This window comes from Meles meles, chromosome 6 (genome assembly GCF_922984935.1).
Source record: "Meles meles chromosome 6, mMelMel3.1 paternal haplotype, whole genome shotgun sequence".
Classification (NCBI taxonomy): Eukaryota; Metazoa; Chordata; class Mammalia; order Carnivora; family Mustelidae; genus Meles; species Meles meles.
In genome coordinates, this window is record NC_060071.1 from 150744752 (window position 1) to 150763969 (window position 19218).

The window sequence follows — 19218 nt, forward strand, 5'->3', positions numbered from 1 at the left end:
ATGCAAATAACAGGTTCTGCCAAAAAAGTATCTCTGATCACCACTGTAGAAAAGTTGGAAAACCCAAAAAGCCACAATCTCATCCCCATGAACACTGTGGTGTTCATACCCCTGCTTTAAAAAGCCGCACGCACAGCATCACAGGTAGAGGGCACGGGTGGGGGGTGTTCTGTCTCTGCCTTTCTGACTAAAGTATTTAAGATTTTCCACCATGGTGGTCACCTGGGGTGGCTCTGGGCCAGACGGTGGGACTCACACCTTCCTCTCCCTTAGCAGCGGCATAACGTCCGTGCCTCAGTTTCCTTAGTGGTCAAATGGGAATGGGGACAGGACTGTCACATCCCAGAAGGGCTCAAAATGCTGGGAGTGTGCGGCTCTACTAGAACGGCTGGTGTCAAGCCTCCATTTGCTTGGCGTGGTCACCCCATATATCCCCACGTGGCCCCCACTGTATTCCTCGCCTGGGCGCGACGCTGGCCCCACGGACCTGGAGTGTCAGGCAGCCCGTCCTCGTCGCGCTGTCCCGCAGCGCAGCGTGCCAAATGCTGAGGTCAATGGCTGTATCTTCTGCCCGCCTACCAAAGGCTGCCTGTCCTCACGAGGGACTGCTGCGTGCTCCCTGAACACGGTCACGTCCCCTCCCCCACCTCATAGGTAGAAGGGCCCCAGGGGCTCTGCCTGGCAGGACCAGCTCTCTGTGACCATACCCAGTAGGCGGTCACTGGCTGAGGACACACAGGCCCTCTAGGCTTTCGCCGTGCCACCCCACGGGGCAGGAGCATGTGAGAAACACAGACCCTCTTGTTCTCTCTCCAGTGTGGCCTGGCTGTTTGCAGCTGCAGAGCGAGCCACAGCTGGAGGGCCGGGCCTCGCAGGGAGGGAGCGGCATGGGGGCCCCTGCAGGACACAGCGGCACCCCGGATGGCGGAGCCCCAGGGCCAGGGAAGAAGGAGGGTTTGCTTGGGCTGGACTTGTTTCAGGAAAACCACTTGTGGACAACAAAACACAGACAGGAAGGGAAAGAAAAGCAACTGTAATAATAGTGTGGCTACAAAGAAACAGACGTCAGAAAAGCTTTTCCTACCTCCCAGGGCAGCATCTGGTGACCGACCAGAACCACCGCCAACAGGATGGGGCAGGACACTCCTCCCCGGGCCCCCAAATCTAGATGGCCTTTCTTGGGGGCCTTTCCCCACCTTCCCGGCCCCGCAGGCCCAGTGGGTCGCCCTGGTCGCGGCCTCCCACCGGCCTGGGTCCCCAAGTGCACGGCGAGCCCCGGGGCCAGGAGCCGCCCCGCCCCGGACGCTTGCTGTCCACCGTCCCATTGCTGGGTGGCCGAGGATCAGCGGCCCCGGCCGGTGGGGCGCCCCAGCGACCCCGCACGCAGGACGGGGGGCGGGGGCACCCGAGGCCCGCGGTGTGGGCGCGGGGGCGCGGGGGCGCACGGACACTCTGCGAGGTCGGGGAGCCTCCGGGGACAGGAGGAGCGTGGGGCCGGGGCGCTAGGGCGTCGGTTCCGGGGACCCCGAGGGCAGGGTCAGTGGCGGGGGGCGGGACGCGCGGAGGCCCCGGGGTCCCCGTGGGGACACAGGCACGCCGGGCGACAAGTGCGCGGGGCTGGGGCTGGGGTGCTGGGCGTGAGCAGGCGTCCAGGGACGCGGGAGCGCGTGGGGCGCGCGGGCCCCCGGAAGAGGGGGAAGGGGACGTGCGGGGTCCCGCTCGGCGGCTCCCGGGGGGCGGGGCGGGCGGGGCGGGGCCTGTGCGCAGGCGCGGACGCGCGCTCTCGCGGGCCGGGGCGAACGCGGGTGGCCGGCAGGGAGCGCGCGCGTCCCCGCACTTCCGGCGAGCGCTCCGCGGGCCGCGATTGGGCTCGAGGCGGCGAGCGCGCGCCCGCCCAGCCAATCGGCGGCGGCGGCGGGGTGGGGGCCGGGCGCGCGGCGCGGGGGCGCGCGGGGCGGGGCGGGGCGCGCGGCGCGGGGCGGGGCGGCCGCAGCCTAGTTGCCGCCCGCGGGCCTGTCCGCCGCCCGCCCGGCCGTCCCCGCCGCCGGCAGCCATGTGACCGCGCCGCCGCCCTCCGCGCGCCCGGCCCGCCCGCCCGCCCGCCCGCCGCCGCGCGTCCGCGGCCCGGCCGCAGCCCAGGCCGCCGAGGGAGCGGCGGGGCCGGCGCCATGGCCGAGCGGGGCCGCCTGGGCCTGGCCGGCGCGCCCGCCGCGCTCAACACGCCGGTGCCCATGAACCTGTTCGCCACCTGGGAGGTGGACGGCTCCAGCCCCAGCTGCGTGCCCAGGTACGCCGCCGCCGGCCGCTTTGTTCCCGCGCGCACCTGCCGGACACGGGGACCTGCGCCCGGACCGCCGCCCGGGGCCGCCCGCCGGGCCCTGCGCACTGCGTCGTCCCCGCCCGGGACGGGCCGCCTGGCCCCGTCCGCTAGGGACCTGCGCCCGGGGTCCCCGCCCCGCACTGTCCATCGGGGACCGGCGCCCCGGGCCGTCCCCACTGGGGACCCCACTCGGGCCCTCGCGCTCGGGGAGGGGCAGCGGGGACAGTGCAGCGGGCCGTCCCCCGGGACCTGCGCCCGGAGTCCCCCCGCCCGGGACCGCGCGCCCGGGACCTGGCACCCCGGGCCCCCACCCGGGACGGTTCCCCCAGGACCCGCACACCGGACCGTCAGCCCCGGGTCCCCCACCCAGGGCCTCGCGTTTGCGCCCCCCTCTCCCGCGTGCGCTCTCTGTGGGAGCGACCTCTGACGCGTGGAGGGCCCCTGAGGTCCTGGCCCCGCCGGGCGGAGTGGCGCCGGCTCTTCGGAGGCGCAGGGAGCTCACCTGCTTGGGCTCCCAGGCGGCATCACGCACCTGTCCACTGCTGGTGCAGTTGGCTCAGGTGGCTCCTCTCTCCACTGCTCTCAATTTCCTTTTGCGGCCAGCCACCCTGTCAAGCTGGGCGTCCTGAGAGTGACCCGCGGGCCCGCAGTGTCCTCGGGCTGGGACCATGATTGTACGTTTCACCCAGCACACGCCTCTTTACTCATGGTCTCGGGGGCCTGCTCGGTCCTGCTGGCCCTTTACCTGCTTGCACCGGGCTTCCTAGTTAGGGACACCTGCGTGACCGTGAGCAGGGCACTTTGCACTGGGCTGTCAGTTTCGCCATGGTGAAAGACTGCCCGCTCCCTTGACCAAGAAGCGCCTGGACCCCGGCGGGAGGAGCTGGCGGAGCTCTAGCCCACAGGCCAGTGTCCACTCGGATGGGCCGCTGCATTTCTCTTGGCAGCTTGGAGCTCTCTTGGTTTCTTCCTGACTCGGTGGCCCCCCATGATGGAGCCCTCAAGCTGAGGGGGGCCCAGACTCGCACCAGAGTCTGTTCTGAGTGGACACCAGACCTCAAAGGCTGCAGGGAAGAGCGCTCCGTGGGTGAGGGCCTCAGGATGGCCGTCCAGGCACAGGAAGCGGGGGGGAGCTGCTGGGGGGGCCACACACAGGCTCATCCTGCAGGTGCGGGGTGAGGTGTTAGGGGTTCCGGTCTGTGGGGCTTGCCCTCCATGAGTGTGGGGCTGGGAGGTCAGAGCACTGCTGTGCCAAGTGGACAGACTGGGCCCTTAACACACCCGCCAATCTGCATGGGGCCTCCTGTGCGACCTGAGGGTCAGCGTTAGCTGGGGCTTGGGGCGGAGGACTCCAGACGCACCTGCTTGCTGCTTCTCTGGGAAGCCTCTGGGCTTGCAGCCAAGTTCAGGAGCATCTCCCCGGGCCCAGCCTCCTTACCCTTTCCCATCCTGGGCGTTTGCCTTAGAGTCGAGCCTCACAGCCCGGGGTCCCTGAGGACTTTTCACCCTCACCCCCCATGCTTCTGTCTGTCCCCCTCTGCGTTGTCACCACGACCACCAGCCAGTGGCTGCCGTGTGTCAGTGCCCCCCAAACCACCCCTGTCCCCCTCCTTGCCTCCCTGTGTCACTGCCCCCTTGCTATTCCAAGTATCCCCCATTGGGGGGCAGACTGTAGCCCATCTTTGCTGCCCCTCCTCAGCGGCTTCCTGGGGCTCCCCCAAAAGAGCACTGAAATTTCCCCAGGGGTGGTGGGGGGTGGGATCAGGAGATGCCAGCAGGGCAGAAGCGGCATTTCGGGGGTGTCTTCCACTCCAGGGAGTGTTGGGGGAGGGTGTGGGGTGGGATGTGGGGGCTGGGCAGGACAGTACCGGGCTTGGGAGCTCCGTGGCTCTGCCTGGATGGGACGTGGAGATGGGGGTGGCAGGTTGTGCCCCGTGGCCATCGGGTTGTCAGGATAGGCCGGCAGAGTTGATGGGTTGACTGTACAGAACGTTGCTTGGAGCAGATGTCCCCCTACTTTCCTGATGAGCAGGGACCCTCCCTGAGAAGGGGTGCTCGTCCCCTGCTTGCGCCTCCTGTGCGTGAGAGCCCTCGGATGGGCTGTTTGCTCCTGGGACTTTCTGTGGAAGGGGTCACGCTCCCTCTATTCCTTTGCGTGTCTTGTTTTGCCCAGTCTTCATGTTTTGGAGCGTCATCGCGCCAGCGGCTGTCACTGCTGTGCGTGGGTCCCTGCTATAAGGGGACCTGGGGCTTGTGTCCCGGCGGTGGCCAGTTTCGTCCGTGCTGCTGTCGGCACCCGAGTGGCAGTCCTCAGCACGTGTGTAGCTGCAGGCGGCCGGCCTGGCGTCTGCACGTGCCCGTAGTGGGGTTTGGGGGGGCTGTGCTCAGTGTTACTACGAGGCTGCTTCATGGAGTGTGGTCGTGCCAACTCCAGCCCCCACTGGCGGGGACGCCTGTCCCCAGCGCTGCATTCTTGCCAAAGTTTTGCCTGGCTTTTAATTTTTGCCGGTCTGGTGGGTGTGAAGTGGTGTGGCTTTCATTTGAATCCCTCTGATCACTAACACAGGCCATTTGCACGTCCTTGTCACTTCTTCGGCCAAGTTTTCTTTTTGCTTCTCATTTTTGTTTTTCTCCCGGACTTGAGTCTCAGCATCGTCTTCAGGGGACGGTAATCACCCCCTGGCCAGAAGTGCTGGAACAGTCTTCTTCCAACGATGTGAATCCCGTGGCAGTCTGCAAGGTCTGTGCCCTGCCTTCAGCTGGGCTGGCTCTTGTTCCCCGTTCTGCCCTTCTGGTTGCAGTGGCAAGCTCCCTGCTCGCCCCAGGGCCTACTGCCAGGGATCAGAGCTGTGACTCGAGGGAGGCCGGACTGCGTGGGTTTCCTTGCGGAAACGTGCGCCAGCGCTGCTCCCCAGTGACGGTCAGCAGCTGCGTCCCGCCCTTCCCAGCTGCCTCCCGGGTGTGCCCCGCTGCTGGGGTTCCTGGGCCCCCACCCTGCATCGCAGCAGGTCCCGGGTCCTTTTACACCATGGGCTGCCTCCTCCTGCTGGACATTAGTCACCAGTTTCTAAATGCCGTGAGGCTGCCGTCCTCTCCCGGGCATGTTGTTCACTCAAATCTTGGACAAACTCCTTATGTGCATCCTTGGTGTGTTTGCGGGGCCTGGTTGTGGGTCTATGTGCCGGAGGGATGTCCAGCTGGCAGTGCCTGTTCTGCCGGGCACAGCGAGACGCGCGCACTGCTCTGCGCCTGCGGCCGGCCTGCAGTTCCCAGCCTGGCGCGGGTGGCATGCGGCTCCCGGGGACCCCCCACCCCAGCCCTGTCTCCACAGCTCCCCACCTCCCACGGCGTGGCACCCGGTGCCATGGCTCTCCGTAAGCGGGTGGGTCGTTGGCAGTTGGAGGCTCTGGGGCTCAGAGCCTCCGTGACCGCCCGTCCAGGGCAGGACTTGGGAAGTCGTCTGCCGCCGCTTGTCTTCCGGAGGAGCAGCTGTGGGGAGGTGGGCACCTGTCGGGTTCGGGAGGAGCCGCAGTCCCCTGCAGTGGGCTCACGGCCCGGGCCCTGCCGCTCGCCAGGCTGCCGTGCGGGACTGCCAGCCATTCTGACCACTGCCTGGCGGCCGCCCCCAAACACACCTGTGCGTGACAGGCGCGGGTGTCGAGCATGACAGATGGGTGTCGTAAACACTTCCCAGTGTCCTGTGACTTTCCTTGACCTGCTGTCACGTCACGTAGGGTCACCTTACGTAGACGGGTTTTCTAGCGTTACGTGGACCTTCCGTCCCGGAGGAGGTCACGCAGCACCACCCTTCTCGCTTGCGGGTGGGCTTAGGGGATCGCGACCGGGGACTCGTGCGTGGATGCGCAGGGTCTGCGAGACCCCGTGGGATGTGCTTCCGAGCGAGGGCTCGCCCGCTGTGCTGTGGGTCATTGTTTGAGCCTGGAACTGTGCGTCCTCTGAGTGTTGGGAAAGTCTCCCGCGAAGTCACCGCACCTTGGGGTACTCCGTGGGCAGCATAGCCTGAATTCAGGGCTTTCAGCGGGCATAGGGCGCTCCACCCCCCCCAGCTAGCTTCTTAAAAAATATGTAGTTCTGAGGATTTGTCCGCTTTGTCCAGATTTTCAGGTTTCTTGGGACAAAGTTGCTCAGACTGTTCTTTTCTTTTCCGGACGGCTGCGGGGTCTACACGCTGCCCCTCCGGTTCCTTCGGCTGCTCGTGCGGGCGGAGGGGGGTGGGGGCGCTCGGACGCGTCTCCCCGGGGCTCATCACTGTGAAAACGAACGCTCGTGGTTTGTTTCCTGCCATTTCGGCTTCTCAGGCTTATTTTGCCGTCCTTGTTCTCATCTCTGAAGACACACGTGTGGCTCCTTAATTTCTTCCTTGTTTCCTCTGGTACAGGCTTTACGTGGACGGTCGTTCCACCGCAGATACGTGTACTTCTTTCAGCCTCCCGCCGCTCTTCCTTTCATCCGTGGGCATATTTCGGAGTTGCTTGACAGGCAAGCGCATGGGGCCTTTTCTGGTTACTTTCCCGTGACCCCGTTCGTGTCGCTCTTCTTCCACGGCTCTTCTCGTAGTTGCGTGCGGTCGGCAGGCCCTTAGGGTTTTTGGAACTTGCCTTCTGGCTCCGTCTGCGCTGTTTCCGAGCCTGCTCTGTTTGTGCGGACCGCGAGTGTGTGTCTGGCCGTGGACGGTGTGTGAGGTCTCTCCGCGCACATGAGCCTGCTTCGCTGAGGTCGGCCGCTCTGTTCCCCTTTCTGTCTGCTGGAGGTGCGTGAAAACCTAACCCGGTGCGGGATTTGTTCATCTCTCTCGGAGTTCTGTCATTTTGAAACTGCGTTCTTTGGCATACCTGTTCGGTTAGATCACCTCCCCGTGTGGCGCCGGAGGGGGCGGTGCTCAGTGGGTGAAGCCTCTGCCTTTCGGCTCGGGTCATGATCCCGGGGTCCTGGGATCGAACCCCACATCGGGCTCTCTGCTCGGCGGGGAGCCTGCTTCCTCCTCTCTCTCTGCCTGCCTGCCTGCCTACTTGTGATCTCTCTCTGTCAAATAAATAAAACCTTAAAAAAAAAAAAAAGAACACCTCCCCGGGCCTTTGAACTTCAAGCAGACGTGACTCTGGTGATGCTCTCCTGACCGTGCGCGTGGGGGTGGAGCTCTGGGTGCTGGCTGCCTCCTTCTCCCGTCATTCTGTTAGACGCCTGTGTCCGTACACGTGACGTGTGCCTTTGGTTCTTCTCCGTGGATCTAGAGTTCATTTTCGTTCAATCTGACAAGCTTAATTTTTTAACTAGAACTTTCCGTCTGTTGTCATTTTTCAAAATTATTGACATTTGGGTTTGTATCTGTCATTTTCATGCTTATTATTTTCTGTTTTTTATGTCTGCTTTTCTCTTGTCTTACCTCGTCCCCCACTGACTTTTCTCCTCATTCTGTTTCCACCTCGCGCGTTGGCTTGAAGTTTAGCACTATTTCTGTCTCTTCGGTGGCGACGTGGCTTGCAGCAGGACGTGCTCACGGGGAGGGGCAGAGGGCGAGTCCGAAGGCGGCCCCACAGCCCGTACGCCCAGTGCCGCGCACGTCGGTCTCGTGGCCCTGGGATCACGACCTGAGCTGAAACCAAGAGTCAGAGGCTTCCCTGACCGAGCCCCCTAGGCGCCCCCAATCTGGCTCTATTTCGGAGTTAATTATCTTTATCCTGCTCCTGACAGACGCGGGGATGGACCCAGAACCTGTTATTTTGACCCAACCCTTTCCTGCTCATGCACCTGTTCAGTGTTAATTGTCCTGCCGAGCCCACGAGACGTTGTTCCTTCGTTTTGTACGTGCTGGGTCACCCTCGAAACTCATCACTTTTCTTCGTTCTCATGGCAGCTCGGAACTTGGAATTGTTTTCTCCCTTTAATGTCTGAAGATGCATCTTTAGGGTTTTCTTTAGCGAGGGTGTGTCGATAGCTAACTCTTTGTGTTCTCACGATGCTTGCCCTGGTTTCTGGAGGGTGTCCGGGGCTGGGTGCAGGTGGCATCTCCCTCCGCACATGGAGAGCGTGAACCCCTGACTGTGCTCGGCTTTGCTCTCGAGAAGTCAGCTGTCTGTCTGGGGAGAGTCGTCTGAAGGTCTGTCCTCCCTGGCGGCTTCGTGATCCCCTCTCGTGTCCAGGCGTGGCTTTCTCCTGATACCGCCATGGTCAGGGTTGGGCTCTCCAGCTCTGGATTGGTGGTTTCCCAGTGCTGGGCGGTGTCCACGCCCTCGGTCCAGTCGTTGCCTCTGCCCCGTGCCGTCTGTCCTCCCGTTACCGTGCCATCAACATGTGTGGTAACCCTACCCACCGGGCAGTCGTGGCGAGCGCGGGCTGGGCAGGGTTCGCATGTGCCTGGAATGGTAGGCAGTTTTCAGCCCTTCCTTCTACTTCTGTCCACGTCCCGCTGCCCCTGCAGCCCGCTCGAGGGCCACTGCAGCTGGTGGGGACGGCACCGTCTCCCAGCCCTGCCCGTACTCGGCACAGACGTTGAGTGGTTGCTTGGTGAACGCTCCTGGAGCTGAACGGAGGGGCTCTGCTCAGGACCGTGGGTTCCATTTCAAGTTGGGAGGAAGCCAGCGGCGCGTTCCTTGAGAGCGTGTGCTGGGGGGCGGGCTGGGCCATGGACCGTGTCAGCTGTGGACTTGGCCGGCAGCTGGGGCTGTCAGATGTGGGCATGGGGGGGCAGGCTCTGAGAGCGGACCGGGTGCTCGTGGCATCCGAAGGACAAAGTCTGCTCCGGGGGGAGAAGCGGAGGAAGCCGGCTCTGCAGCCTGCGAGCTGCGAGGTCTGTGGGGTGACCATGGGCCATCACTGCGCCTTACGGAAGCTCGCTTCAGCCCGCCCTCACATGTGTGTGCGTCCGTGTGCACGCCTGGGCCGTGGTCTGCTTCCCGGGCTTCCCGCGCAGAGCGGGCTCCTGTGAGGAAGGGAGCAGCTGCTGTAAAGGGCCTGGGCAGGTGGTCTGCTGGGGCCCGTGTGTGGTCTTGTTCGGTGCTCACGGGTCTGTGAACTCAGTGGGGACCCCTGAGGTGCCCCGCTGTGCATGCAGCTCGTGGGATCTAGGCTCCAAAAGCCCCCCCCCCCGCTTCTGCCCAACACGCCGGCCGTCCTGCCAGGAGGGTCTGTGGTGCGGGTCGGGGGTGGGGAGACGGTTCCGGAGAGCGGCTCTACGTTGGGGAAGGACGGTCTTGTCGACCCCATGGTGGGTCAGTCTCAAGGGTCCTTCTGGAGCGGGCACACGGCGGAGGGCGCTCACGTGCCAGCGGGCGGGGTGGGCTGCCGGGCGCCTGGGCCCCACGCTTTGGGCTCCGCCGAGTCTCGCGCAGCGCTGCAGCCGGCCCGACATCCATGCGTCCCCACGGGAGGTGCCGGGCAGAGCGTCACTTGGCACGGAGCGTGGCAAGCGCGTGGAGCAGCTGGCCGCGGCCTGGCCTGTGTCTCGTCGGCTCCCATGGATCGCTAGGCGGCGGCGGATCAGGGGCCCTGAAAGCAGCGCGGCAGTGTTCCAGGCTGCTTACGTCCAGGGCGCCGGAGTCACCGCACGCAGGGCAGGAGCTGCCGCGCACTGCGAGCGCCAGGGTCTGGTGCTAGGGTCTGTGTCGTGCCGTGTCTGGATGCGTCCCTGGACCCCGGTGCCTGGAGGAAGGCCGTGTTCCGTGCTCCGCCCTGACCCGGCGAGAAGCAGATGCCCCTCAGGGCCTCCGTCGGCAGCATCCACGGGCAGAGCCCGACTGCTGCTGGCCTGGCCCTTCACGCCCCGCGGAGTCAAGGCTGCAGCCCTGGGCCTGTGGTTGGTTCACCCAGGTGTGTGCCCGGAGGAGGGGGCGCCTGGTCAGTGGTGTCGGCGGCACCTCGAGGGGCAGAGCTGGCGGTGGGAGGCACCAGCGAGTGGGCGCACCGCCCTTCCTGCAGCCAGCCTTGCCGTGGTGTTCTGTCCCCTGCTGCCACTGGCCTTTTCTCACTGCCCCTGCCCAGGTCACACATAGCCCCCAGCCATGGTGCTGAGACCCTGCGGTGCAAGGAGAGGCCCTTTGGTGGCCCTGCCCTGAGGCACCGTTGTCCCCATGGTGGGAGAAGATGGCACAGGATGGCAGTGGCCACAGGGGGCTCAGGGGACACACACGTTGTCAGGCAGGCTGGGTGGGCCGCGGGAGGAGCCTGGCCCGGCCTTTTCCTGCTACATGCTGGGTCTTGCCCTTGGCAGAAAGGGAGGTGTGTCTACTGCCCGTGGCTGGTGGCAGCTGGATGTGTCCTGTCTCGTGTGGCCGTCCCCCCGCTCTAGCACGCGCCCCCTGCGCACGCATGGTGTGGGCCCAGGTGAACAGCGCGGGTTCAGGGGTCTGTCCGCGCCGTCACCCTCTGGCCTCTGTGGCAGGAGGGCCCTGTTGGCAGGGGGCTGGCCCTGTCTCTGTCCCCCCAGCCCTGGGCAGGCCCTTGGAGGCCCTTCCCTAAACCCGGGTGTGGTCGTGCCCTTCTCCCACATGCTGGCTCTGCCCTGCAGGCACCAACCTGCCTCCTCCGTGTGGCTCCTCCCTGTCCGTGGCCGCTCAGCTGGTAGGCACGTGTGGCCATACTGGGCCAGTGGTGATGCCCCCCAGGGCAGACCCTTGGGTGGCCACTGGGGTGATCGTGTGTGAGTCAGAGCCTCAGACCGTGGCCCTTGGGGGCGTCTGCATCTTCCACGTAACCTGAGGCTCACCTTCCAGGGTGACCGCTCCTGACCTCATGCCCCGCGACGGCGCGTCTTTGTGTCGTGGCCAGTTAGCACTGCCCTGGTCTTGGATGAGCTCGTTCTGGGTCTCAGCTACTGCAGTGTGAGGGACGGCTCTGTGGGGGACACCCAGGCCTCGGGAGGGCAGCTGTCCCCATGCTTCTGAAGTCGACAGGGAGCTCTGTGCCCGCTCAGGCCCCACAGCTCACCCCTGCCCACCTGGGAGTGGACGCTGTGCGTCCCCGAGCACCTAGAAGTGCCTTAGGCCGGGTGTCCCGTGAAGGGTGGGCTCTGGTCAGTGAGTCGCGGTGCTAGGGGACACGTCTGGGTGCAGCCGCCTGGAGATGCTCCGCGGTGGGCCCAGGCCCTCCCCCTCAGCCCCTGCTCCAGGCTGGGCTGTGCTTTGCTGGGGGCCACCTTGGCTGTGAAGACCTGCCCCGGGATGTGGGCTCTGGTGACCTGGCCCGCAGCTGCTTCACTGTTGACTAGGCTCCCCGTGGGGGCCTGGGCTTCGGCCTGTCCTCCGGGGCGAGGGGGCTCGTGCTTAGGCTTGATCACGTCGAGCGGCATTGGCGCACCCCCTCTCTGGCCGGCTCTGGCCGTGTGTTTACAAACACAGAGCCTGTCCGGTGACGCATCCAGAGGCAGGATGATGAACTCATTGCGGGTGTGGGGTCCCCGAGAGAGGTGTGAGCACAGGCTGGGGGTGATCTGTGGCTGGGGGCGAGCAGAGCCCTATTCAGAGCCAGCCCGTGCAGGGAAGGTGGCGGCGGCTGCACAGAGGAGAAGGGACGTCGGGAGGCTGAGGGTCTGGCGGGTGGTGGGCTCACAAGGGCCCCCTACCAGCCACTTGGCTCTCGGGCAGCACCGCGGGGGCGGAGGCTACCTTCCTGCCTTGTGCCCGACCTTGCGGGTGCTGCTGCCGCCGGCCCCTGGCGAGGAAAAAGAGGCTGAGGTCTTGGGGTCTGCACTGGGGGGGGGGGGGGGGCAGACGTATCTGTGGGTTCCAGACTATGTCACTGTGGCCCTGGCAGGTCATGGAAGGTTCCAGAAGTGTGTTGATTTGTAGCCCAGCCCTGGAGCAGGACTGCTGAGGACCAAGCCCCTGAGCATCCCCCATCGTGTTGGTCTTGGCAGAAAAAAACCTCATGCAGGGGGAGATTGGCTGTGGGGGCCAGTGAAGGTGTTGCAGGAGGGGCTGGTGTGGGTGGGGTGCGCCCGTGCCCTCCGCCCAGCACTGAGGGCCTACTCGGCCCTGCCCTCGCCGCCTTTTTTTTTTTTTTATAAAGATTTTATTTATTTACTTGACAGAGAGAGAGATCACAAGTAGGCAGAGAGGCAGGCAGAGAGAGGAGGAAGCAGACTCCCTGCTGAGCAGAGATCCCGATGTGGGGCTCGATCCCAGGACCCTGAGATCATGACCCAAGCCGAAGGCAGAGGCTTAACCCACTGAGCCCCCCAGGCGCCCCTGCCCCTGCCTTCTCGATCTAGCAGAGGATGACGTCCTGTTTTGTCTCTTGGAGAATCATTTCCTCAAAAAAAGATGATAATGCCCCACCCCCTCCAGGCGCGTGGCTTTTGCGGGAAGGGGACAGGCCGCTGGGGCTCAACGGTTAGAACAGGCAGCCATTCGGCACAGAGGCCTGCCGGGACGGGGACGGCTGTGTGCCAGCCGCTGCTGGGGGGACGTAGGAACCGTGTCCTTCGAAAGTTGGGACGTCCCCTGTACTCTCCGTACCTGCCTGTAGCTCCAGGCAGAGAGGGCTCTGGGGACGGCACGATCGGCCAGCGGCGAGGAACGGCCACGCTGACCTTCCTTTAAGTTGTAGCGCACTGGGCCGCCACACGCGGAGAATTTCCACTGGAGCATTGTGTTCAGAACAAACGGGAGCGCGTCTGATTAGCCTTGTTTAGAAGACAGCGTCTGCTGAATTCCCTCCACCGGGCCGTTAGTCCAGTTCCTGCTAAGAGGAGGGGGACGGGGCAATCCCTGCTCCCGAGACATGCAGCCTGGTGCCTGACTGTGGGGCTGTCGGCCCAGGGGGACAGGCAGGCAGACCCAGAGTCGCACAGCAGGGAAGGGCAGGGTCAGCGGGCTTTGGTCCGACGCCCCGGGCCGCGGACAGACCCTCACAGTAGGGCAAGGTGAGGCCAGGGCGGGAGTTCTCATCCTCCCTGGCCCTGTGCTGGGCCCCTGGAGGGGCGCTCATGGTTGTTGAGGCCCCCAGTGCGACCCTGTCCCCCGTCCCTGCTCCCCTGCCACCCCGCGCCAGGTGCCCAGCTTGGCACTCCCGTTGCCATGTGAGATTTGCTCCCTGGCCGCTGCGGCCTTTGCTGCCTGGATGCGCAGTCCCCGGAAGCAGGCCCAGCCTGCTGTCCCCTGGCTGCTACCCGGGCCCTCCAGCACCAGCCTGGCAGGTGGTTTGGGGGGGACGCGGGGGCCTCCAGGAGCTCTGGGAGAGTCGTGGGCTCTAGTGTGGTCCCCTGGGGCAGGCTCCGGAGTATGCTCTGGGGTCTTACTGTGATGGAGGCAGCCGGGGGGCTGCTTGAAGTGGCTGGGGGGTGGGCCAGGCGGTATGTGGCATGGGGCACACCAATGGCGCTCTCCCCAGCCCCGAGGCTCCAGGTGGCCGGTGGACCCGCAGTCCCCCGCAGGCATGTGGAGAGGCAAGGGTCCAGCCGCCATCCGGCTCTGGCCCTCGCCTGCCGGGCTACGAGGCAGGGCCCACCTGACCCGGTGCCGGGGCACCATCCTGGCTCTTTCAGGCTGTGGCACGATTCTGGCGTTGTATGGGGAGCTAGGAGTCCCGAGCGATGACCGCTGGGCCCATGAAGGACGCAGGCCATGACCGTTGACCTGACCTCAGTGTGACTCTCCCTCATTTGGCGACAGCTCAGGGGTACTTGAACCTGCTCCCTGCTGGCCCCTGGGGGCAGGGGTGTGACTGAGAATGACTCAGTGCTGGGCGCTGGGCTCCCCGAGCTGAGAGAAGGGTGAGAACACCCCTGGACACCAGGGCCCGAGACCCAGGCTTTCCGGGAGGCTGCTCCTGGGAGGAGATGTGTGGGCACGGACCCCTTGTTGGACCCCCTCTGGGTGACCCTGGTGGGGGGCGGCCAAGAGAGAGCTGGAGGGAGTGGGCGTGTGTGGGAGAGGAGGTCGTGGGGGCAGCTGGAGGGTGGGCGGGGGAGGGGCAGGGCTGCAGGTGGCTATTTGCCACTCTCCTGGCTCGATCCCAGTTTCTCGGAGGAGCGAGTGTCCGAGCAGGTGTGGAGGGGTGTGTGGCCTGGGGAGCGCCACAGCCCTGGAGGCCGTGGGCAGGGCCGGGCCGTTAGTGCTGCGCTCTCCGGCGCTGTGTGTGGCATCTCACGGCCAGAGCTGCTGGTGGCGTGGTGTGTCCAGGCGGCCGGGCGGTGGGGACGCTGGGCTGGGGGCGGCGTGGAGGGAGGGGTGGGGGCGGCGTGGAGGGAGGGGTGGGGGCCCCTGTTGGTGGAGTGGTGTGGCGTCTGCGTGGGGGTCAGAGTGTGGGGCTCCGGGGCAGGACCCCGGCCAGGTGGGCTGGAAGGGCCTGCTGGGTGGTCTCAGAGAGCCGGGCTGCATGTGCCCACGGCGTGTTTGTGAGGGCGAAGGACGCAGCTTCCTGGAGCTTTGTCTGGTGTCCTTTCGCAGCCAAGGCCACGGACATGAGGACCACGGCCGTGCTCCTTCCCTGCGGGCCTCTGGTCACGGACCCCCGGCCAGCGGAGCGAGCGGCATCTCCCTGCGCACCCTGGCCCTGCTCCCCAGGTCACCACCAGCCCCGGCCCCACTCGGGACCTGGCCAGAGCTGGCCGTGGCTCAGCTACCTGGGGAGAGGCGCCCGTCCTTTCTGCCCTCTTTGCTCGCATCCCGCTCGCGGTCTTAAGTGCATCTTGACATCGTCGCGGTGCCCGCCGTGGCCGGCGCGGTCCTGGCCAGCCCGAGAGCACGGCCGCCTGGCGCTCACTTGTGAAAACCAGGCTGACCCCTGACCGGCAAGTGTGTATTTCTGTGGCAGCGCGCGATTTGCACTCATGTCTGTTGTCTTTCTTACGCGTTTCCTTTGCTGTTTCAGTCAGTTCTTCTTCAGAAACTGCTCGAGGTCGATTGGCTTTTTTTACTGCCTCCGGGGAACGTGTCCTCTGGTCTCTTTCTCTGTTGCCGGCTTGTGTGGAAGGGACGCTTAGGGACCTTGAAGGGACAACAAAACCGTCCTGCCGCCCGGCCCCTGCCCCCTGTGCGTAGTGGGACCAGCCTCGGGGCTCCCGGATTCCTGTCCTCAGCCTTTGAGGGTCCTGGCCTCAGGGCTCTGTGGTGGCTTTGAGGAGTTTGAGACAAGTCTGCTTCCGGTTCCTCGGCGGGAATCGTGTCTTGCCGGGTGCTTGGAAGGGCTTCCTTTGGGTCTGGTGCCTGGGACACGATTCCCTGGACGGCGTCAGAGCTGTCCCGGGGACGCTGACCAGTGCAAGCGCGTGGGTTGCTCCCCATCCTCCGTAGGCCGTTCCTGACGCAGTGGCGATGTGCGCTCCCCCAGGCCTGCTCCAGGGGCCCCTGCTGGCCAATGGGTGCTGGTGGGGGGCAGGCTGCTGTTCTGGGGCAACCCTGGGCACACTCAGGAGCCCTGGGCAGAAGCCGCAGCCAGAGCTGGCTGGGGGTGAGAGCAGGGGTGCGCGGCGGAGGGGGGCACTGACCCCGTGATGGCAGGGTTGCCGTCCCCCGTGGGCCTCCGGGGTACCCGGGCGTCCTCAGGGAGGCGGCTCTGCAGGCGGCCGCGTGGCTGCAGTGCGTCCGTGCCCGTGGAAGTGTCCGCCCAGTGGCTGCTCTCCTGCCTGGGCCTCCTCATGCCGTCACACTGCAGGTCGGGTCTTGACATGCGCTTGGGGGAAACAATTTAGTCTGTAGCACCCACTGCCCCCCAGTGTTTTGGGGGTGCCCCCAGTGTGGGGCGCACCTCTCCTGCCCCGTCGCAGGTCTCCACTGTCCCCTCCCCGATCATGTTTATGGGCGGCACCGCTGTCTTTATCCACGTGGACCCGGGGCCTGGCAGAACCCGGGACTCGGCTGGGTCAGGCCCACATGGACCGTACCAGCCCTGTCTGCTCTCGGCTCCCACCCGTGGGCTGCCTCGTGGGACCCCCTGCCTCCCTTCACCTCTGGGGGCTCAGGCTGCCCCATGCACATTCCCGTTACTGGACAACTTGAAACCACCTGGTGCCCTCCCGGGTGGCCGCAGCCCATGCCCAACAGGGGCTGGTTCTGTCCCTCCCCGGAGCCTGCCTGTGTTGGGGGGCTGCACGCGGCGCAGTACTCTGCCGTCGCCGTGGGCCCCACACCTCGCGGCCCTTGCAGAAGCCCATCGCGAGGGCCGTGCGGCCTGAAACGGGCTCGCTGTCACTGCAGAGAAGGTTCGGGCTCCTTCCCTGGGTTAGCCTGGGGACGTGACGGGGCAAGCCTCCTTCCAGGACAGCACGGGGCAGGGGCTCACCTGCCGGAGACAAGGTGGGGTTGTGTTCCCCTCTAGTGGCTGGGGAGAGGCACCTGCATGCCTGGGGCCGGGGTGACCTCGGAGGTGTCTAGGTCACCAGGTGAAGGACGCAGCCCCAGGAGGAGAGCTCCTGCTGCTTGGTGGCCCACGGCCAACGCTCTTGTGGAAAGTGGTCTCGTAGCTGTGGCTGGCTGGAGATTTTGGGGTCCCAGGGTCCCTCGGAGCACCTCCCAGCAGACACATGGTACTCCCCACAGGCTCCAGACTCTTCCCTTCAGGTGGCCACGCTGGCCACTGACACCAGCACCTCGGGGACTGGCTCCTGCCGTCTTCCTCTGGTGCCCTGGCCCCGCTGTGGGCAGGCCGGTGGGACTGGGGCCAGAAGGTGGGCTCACAGGGGCCCAGCCGCCTCTCCTCCTTCCCTTCACCTCCGGGGGCTCGCAGCCTCGTCTGCAAAGGCCTCCCTGGCCCCATGTGCTGGCCAGTGGAGACACCTCTGACCTTGCCTCCTGATCAGCAGGAAGCAGCCGTGTCCCAATAAGGCTCACACCAGAGACAGCAGAGAAGGCTGAGCGGGCCGCTGGGAGCGGGCAGCCCCCGGAGGCTCCCAGGGGAGGGTGACCAGTGCTTAGGGATGTGGGCGGAACTGGACCCCTCAGCCTCGTGCAGACCTCATTCTTACAAACTGCCCAGCCCCCGCTCTGCGTGGTGGGTGCGTCTTTACAGGAAGCTGCTGGTCCCACGCCTCCCCTCCCAGCCTTGCACGGCCACCACTTTGTGGCCTGGCAGACCTGCAGCCTGAGTGGGGCACGGGGGCCCCGCTCTCGGACCGGCTGAGCCCCAAGGGGCGGCTGGAGCGGGGGGGCCCTGGCTAGCGGCCACCACAGAGCCTCAGCTCCCACCAGGGCAGACACGCGACTGCACGGACGGGTCAGCTTCTGTACACAAAAGGCCCCTTAGTTTTCCGTCCTACCAAACACACACTCAGCGCGTTTGGGACCCCAGAGGAATGCCCCCGCGCGTGGCTGCGCTGGCCGCCCCTCCCCGTGCCTGGAGGGAAACTGTACAAGTCAGCGTTTGGCCCAGAGGGCCAGCCCGGGTGCTGGTCTGTTCTGCAGAAACCCGTGACGCGTCTCCGTTGTGCCCTGTAGGCCCGGTGTGCCGTCCTCGGAGCTGGTCCTGGCGGGGCCCCTCCTTGGCCACATGGGGTGCCCTGTGCCAGCCGCCCCAGAGCAGGGCGCAGGCCCTCCGTGGGTTGGTGGGGTGACTAGTTCGCCCCATGGAACCACCCTTCAGAAGAGCCAGGGCAGGGCGTCCAGCGGAAACTTGCACGGCGACCCTCTTGGCAGCCTGGCTCCCGGCGGCCCGCTGTCGTCAGAGGGCAGCGGCAGCCTCAGGCTCGTCCCACGCCAGCGTCACTCATGTCACCCCGGGCAGGGGGAGCGTGGCACAGGACGGTACTCAGACCATGTTCCCGGAGCGTCCCTCGCGGTGCAGCTGCGCCACCGTTCTCCGATGGTCCGCGGCTGTGAGCCGACAGTCCCGATGTGGCGTATCGTGTACGTGTCGGGAAAACTGCCGAGGTTTCAGGCACCCAGCGGGGGTCTCGGAGCCCGTCCTCCTCAGACAGGGGAGGCTCCCTCACGAATGTCCACCACGGCGCCCTGCACAGTCGCCAGAAGGCGTGAACAGCCCACACGTCCTTCAGCAGATGAGTGCGGGAGCGAGGCCTCCAGGGAACGGGGTCGTTGCTCTGCCCTCTGCAACCTGTGCTCAGCGAAGAAGCCAGGCACAAAAGGCCATGTGCATGTGGTTCCCGTCCCTGGGGCGTCCAGACAGGAGGACCCACAGGGCGGGAGCAGACTGGTGTCCACCAGGCCTGGGGCAGGACTGTGGCGTGGCAGCCGAGGGGCCGGGCTGGCTCCATAGGCGATGAGACGTCTGGGGTCATAGCCGGTGATCGCTTACCGGTGAATGTATCAAGTGCCACCGATTCGAAGACTTTAGAATGGCCAGTTTTGGGGCACCTCGGTGGGTCAGTGGGTTAAGCGTCTGCCCTGGGCTCAGGTCATGATCTCAGGGTCCTGGGATCGAGCCCCGCAACGGGCTCCCTGCTCATTGGGAGGCCTGGTTCTCCCTCTCCCGCTCCCCCTGCTTGTGCTCCCTCTCTCACTGTGTCACTGTCAAATAAATAAATAAAATCTTAAAAAAAAAATAGAAAAAATCAATTCTACGTTATATGTGCTTCACCTCAGCAACGAGTGATGTGCAGGCCGGGCAGCGTGGACGGGTCTGGACTGCAGCAGGCGGCGGCCGGTGAGCCGGCGCGCGATGTCGCCAACAGCGGGGGCTCCCCAGGCTCGCGGGCTCGGGAGCGTCTGTGGTGGGTGTGCTGCGCGGCAGGTGGCCGGGCCCGTGGGCATCTCAGGAGACAGCCCCTCTGCTGGGGGGTGCGCACTGGGGCCTTGGGGTCCTGCTGTCCTGTTCATTCTCGGGTGTTTGGCTGGAAATCCTGGGTGTGCCCAGGAGGCGTCCGTGGGTGGTTGGGGGCCGGGCCCTCACGGAACCACTGACCTTCCTGTGGCTGGAGCTTTCCAAAGTGAGACGGGGGGGCGGGGCGCGTGGCCTGCTCTGCCCTCACCCTCAGGGCTCCGGGCAGC

The 19218-nt window shown here is 65.4% G+C and overlaps 1 protein-coding gene across 5 annotated transcripts in view; it reads left to right on the forward strand.

Annotated features, from left to right (window-relative positions):
* The first annotated feature begins 2104 nt into the window (after positions 1-2104).
* Positions 2105-19218, forward strand: part of PACS2 (phosphofurin acidic cluster sorting protein 2) — a 53073-nt gene continuing 35959 nt past the window's right edge. For 3 of the 5 annotated variants that reach the window (XM_046009732.1, XM_046009733.1, XM_046009735.1), the window contains exon 1: positions 2106-2287. In XM_046009732.1, the coding sequence (XP_045865688.1) occupies positions 2169-2287 (119 nt within the window). In that variant the 5' untranslated portion in view covers positions 2106-2168. Of the gene's footprint in view, positions 2288-19218 lie in introns of all 5 variants that reach the window. The other 2 variants (XM_046009736.1, XM_046009734.1) reach the window with 2 other exon arrangements.